This window comes from Microtus ochrogaster, unplaced genomic scaffold, assembly GCF_000317375.1.
Source record: "Microtus ochrogaster isolate Prairie Vole_2 unplaced genomic scaffold, MicOch1.0 UNK14, whole genome shotgun sequence".
Classification (NCBI taxonomy): domain Eukaryota; kingdom Metazoa; phylum Chordata; class Mammalia; order Rodentia; family Cricetidae; genus Microtus; species Microtus ochrogaster.
In genome coordinates, this window is record NW_004949112.1 from 3110876 (window position 1) to 3115148 (window position 4273).

The 4273-nt window shown below is 47.9% G+C and overlaps 1 protein-coding gene and 1 long non-coding RNA gene across 3 annotated transcripts in view; one reads left to right on the forward strand and one right to left on the reverse strand.

Annotated features, from left to right (window-relative positions):
- LOC113458304 overlaps window positions 1-1054 on the forward strand; it is a 7623-nt gene extending 6569 nt beyond the window's left edge. For both annotated transcript variants that reach the window (XR_003378694.1, XR_003378695.1), the window contains exon 3: window positions 990-1054. This is a non-coding gene — a long non-coding RNA (uncharacterized LOC113458304). The remainder of the gene's footprint in view (window positions 1-989) is intronic.
- The window catches only part of LOC113458302, a 4958-nt gene extending 1686 nt beyond the window's left edge, over window positions 1-3272 (reverse strand). Inside the window, exon 1 of the mRNA XM_026789107.1 lies at window positions 1583-3272. Within this exon, the coding sequence (XP_026644908.1) occupies window positions 1583-2277 (695 nt within the window). The 5' untranslated portion in view covers window positions 2278-3272. The remainder of the gene's footprint in view (window positions 1-1582) is intronic.
- Window positions 3273-4273: the final 1001 nt, after the last annotated feature.

Genomic DNA, 4273 nt, shown 5'->3' on the forward strand with positions numbered 1-4273 from the left:
TCTCTCTCTCTCTCTCTCTCTCTCTCTCTCTCTCTCTCTCTCTCTCTCTCTCTCTCTCTCTCTCTCTCCTTGAGGCCAAAGGAGAGCATTAGATCACTTGGAACTGGAGTTACCCAGGATTGAATTAAGGACCATGAAAACTAATGCTTTGCTTTGCTGAAACCTATGCTGCTTCAGTGAAGGTGAAATAAACTCTTCCAATTTGCTTTTTGCCATAAGCAAAGACCTGTATTTTGAGATCTATATTTTGCTTACAGCCATCTTAAGTTCACAAGTAAGATATTCACCTTTGCAGGCAAGTTCCCGACCGGACCTAGGACATTAGCCTAGTGAGACCTGCAGGCACCAGACTTTTAGAAAAACATTACAGTCAAAAATCACAAATGCTCACTTATCAGCTGGGGATGTTTCCAGGCCTGAATTCCAACAGACCTGACACATCTCCCCTCCCCCTTGCCCATTTGCTATATAACAGCTTCTGAGGATATAATAAATGGCAGTTTGATCAGAAATACTGTCTTGCCGACATTTCTTGCGTCTCTTGTACCCTCCATTCCTCTCCCCCCTCTCCCCTAGGTTTATCAGGGACCACCGTTGGCATCCTGCAGGTCGGGATAGCTTTTGGTCATAGTATCTTATCACAGTAATTGAAAACCCTTACTAAGATGGTTCCTGAGAAAAGACACCTGGAAGTCATCTTCTGGCCTTCACACACACGCTCACAGGCACACTTGCACATGTACACACAAACCAACACTGAACTCTAAAAAGTGGGAATTGGATGCATCCGGTCTGGCATGTAGGATCTACTTCTTAGTCAATGACATCAGGTTCTTGGGCATGAAGAAGTTGTATGGGCATCAGCAAGTACCTAAGGAGGGGAGAAATTGTTCCTTGAAGTTCTCTGGGACAAAGAGAAGACCTGAATCTCGGGAGGGGTGAGGACAGGGCCAACCTTACAAGCATTCTTATCATATTCATTCATGCAGGAGATGTCAGGGCAGCGCATGAAGAAGATGGTGTCGATGGGGATGCTCTTGGAACTATTGGTGCTCCCTGTGGGCGACAGAGGCACTTGGAAGTGGATCCAGGGCTGCCACAAGGCGATGAGGTTGAGCATCAGCATCCCGGCCACAGTCAGGACCAGGCTAAGGTACCGGGTGATCTTCTTGGCTTCAAGCAACAGTTTCCAGCTGATGGGCACCAGTGACCAGCGTTTGCTCTGCTTTCTGTGACAAATCATGTGACCAGCATCAGCAGGAAAGTCCATCCACACTGCCCAACCACCCCACAACCATTCTTCAAATCCCATCTGAGAAGCCAGGTATGGTGGCACATGCCTTTATTCTCAGCACAGAGAACAGAGACAAGGGGATCTGAGTTCAAGGTCAACTTGGTCTACTAGAGAGACCCTATTCCAACAAAACAAAACTCCATATCTCATCTGCCTTGTATCTGTTCAAATCTCTTAGGTTTCACTGAGGTACCCCTCTAACACCTGCTACACCTCCAGTTTCAAATGCAGTTATACAAGTCCAGACTTGAATGTGGCCCCCTCTGCACCCCTCCTCTGCTCACTCACCTGCTGGAGCCCAATGCAGTAGAATTGCTTGACAATTTGAAGGAACTGCCCAGAGTACTCTGACTGGACAGAGAGTAGTGTGGCAATCCTCCTGATTCGTCCTTGGAGTCCCAGACGAAGGACTCAAAGCTCCTGATGCTGGCCTCTGGACTGTGTGTTATAGATGGGGGGACGTCCACACTGGGCCTGGCTTCTCTTTTGAGGTCGTGTGTCAAGGAGAGGTGGCTGTCAGTTTGTAAGTTGTGGATTTCTGACTGGACATTGCACAGAGTATGCGAACTTAGGATGTCAAGTCGGCGATTATGGTAAAGGGCAGAGCCCTCTCTGGAACTAAGCCAGCGATTGTAGGCAACAGATTGTATGTCTTGTGTATTGGACTGGAAACCCTGAGAATGGGTCTCTTGAGTGCTGAACCTTCGAGGGGAAGGCTGGACACTGAGCTTCCGAGGAAGAAAGACGGATGCTGGCGGTTCCTGGATGCTCACCCTTCGGGTCATAGGTGTGGATGTTGATGGTTCCTGGATGTTGGGTCCTCGAGTGTGGATGATGGACACAGGTGCTTGTATGTTGACCTGATGACCTTGGGTGGCATCTGGGAGGCTGAAGGTCACTTTCAGAGAGTCTTGGGTTTCATTTTGTGTGCTGTCGGGAGCTACTGTCCCCTTGCTCTGGAGGCCAGAGGAGTTCTGGTCCATGTGGGGAAGCAGTATGGGGTCAGTCCCTGAATGTACTCAATTTGCACCAGCCTCTGCTTCCAGGCACTCCCATGGCATCCTGGATATCTGTAGGTCTGACTCTAAAGTTACCTGCCCCCTTTGTCTGTGGTTCCTGCTATCTGTCTCTTTGTTCCCAGACAGCATTCAGGGATTTGGGCTAGGCAGCAGCAGGGGGCGGGGTGAGTTCTATGACAGTTGGAGGGGTTCCAAGAGGCTGCGGTTGGCCATGGCCTCAGACTCCACCGTAGACCTTCGTAAGTGACCTGGGTGTTAGGGCTGGGTCAGTGGGACTGGATGGAGTCTGGACTAGGTAGGACAGGGTGATGCTGGGTTAGTGAAGGTCTGGGCTAGGTCTGGCTAGGATCAGGGCTAGGCAGGACTGAGAGTCAGAGCTGGGTCAGCAGCATGTCTGCAATGAGTTCTAGTTTCTAGAAGATCTGAGCTTATAATTCCTTCCACCTGCTTGCGTCTTTCCCTCAATTCCCGAGCTTGCTCTGAGCCAGTTCCTCTCTTTTCTTCCCTTCTCTGCCTTTGTGTTTCACTTATTCCCTTTTCTTCCCTATCTGTCTCTCTTGCTCTTCATCCTCCTCTGAAACCTCACAAAAACATAGTCTGCTCGTTGCTCCTGAAGACTTCAGATCTGGGGGCAGGAAGACCCAGCCACAGCTTAGTAAGGATAAGGTAGGCAGGCAGGCAGGCAGGCAGGCAGGCAGGCAGGCAGGCATCCTACCCAGGGAGAGGGACTTTGAAATCCTCTTCCCCCAGGTGGGTATGACGGTGCACAGCTGCAGTTCCAGAAATCAGAGTTAGGAGGATTGCATTGAGTTTGATATCCTGGGCTACTGAGTCAGAGGCTATCTCAAAATCATAACAACAAAAACAACAACAGAAAATATTCTGCTCTTTCCCCTTACTTTCTTTTGATGAACTTTAGAGGAAAAATTACTCACAAATTTTTATATGTTTATTATAAGCACCCATATTATTAGATTTTATTTTTACATCTGTTTGTTTTGAGATGTATTTATATTTTCTTTCTCTAAAATTTATTTATTTATTTATTCATTTATTTATTTATTTATGTACATTGTTGTTTTGCTTGTATGTATGTATGTATGAACTGGAGTTATAGACAGCTGTGAGCTGCCATGTGGGTGCTGGGAATTGAACCCGGGTCATTTGGAAGAGCAGTCAGTCCTCTTAACCGCTGAGCCATCTCTCCAGACCCCATTTATATTTTCTTATGCGTATACATAAATGCCTGTGTGTTTCTATGTGTGCCATGTGCATGCAGTGCCTGTACAGGCCAGAGGAGAGTGCCAGACTCCGTGGGGCTGGACTGATGGGCAGTTGTGGGTGCTGAGAGGAGAACTCTTGTCCATTGCAAGAGCAGTGAGTGCTCTTAACTGCCGAGCCGAGTCTCCAGCTCACATCTCTCTGTTTATTTGTGTGTGAGCCACGGGGAGTGTGTGGAAGGCAGAGGGCAACTTCTAAGAGTCAGTTTTCTCCTTCTACCATGTGGATGGTAGGGACTGGGCTTAGGTCATAGCCTTGCTGGACAAGCTTTCACCTCTTGAGCCCTACCTTGTTGGCCCCTCATCTGTTTATTATCCTGCTATCATGGTGCCACCATGCCTAACTTGATTACATTTCAGTAACTATGTAGTATTGAGAATCCAGGTGCTATTCTTCTGTTCGCTTGTTGTCTTGAGACAGAGTCTCTCTACATAGTCCTGACTGGCCTGGAACTCACTCTGCAGACCAGGCTGGCTTTGAATTCACAGAAATCTGCCTGCCTCTGCTTCCTGAGTATTGGGATTAAAGGTGTGCACCACTATGCCTGGCCTTAGTAGATGTTAATTCTAATTATTTATTATGTACACAATATTCTGTCAGTGTGTATGCCTGCTGGCCAGAAGAGGGCACCAGACCCCATTACAGATGGTTGTGAGCCACCATGTGGTTGCTGGGAATT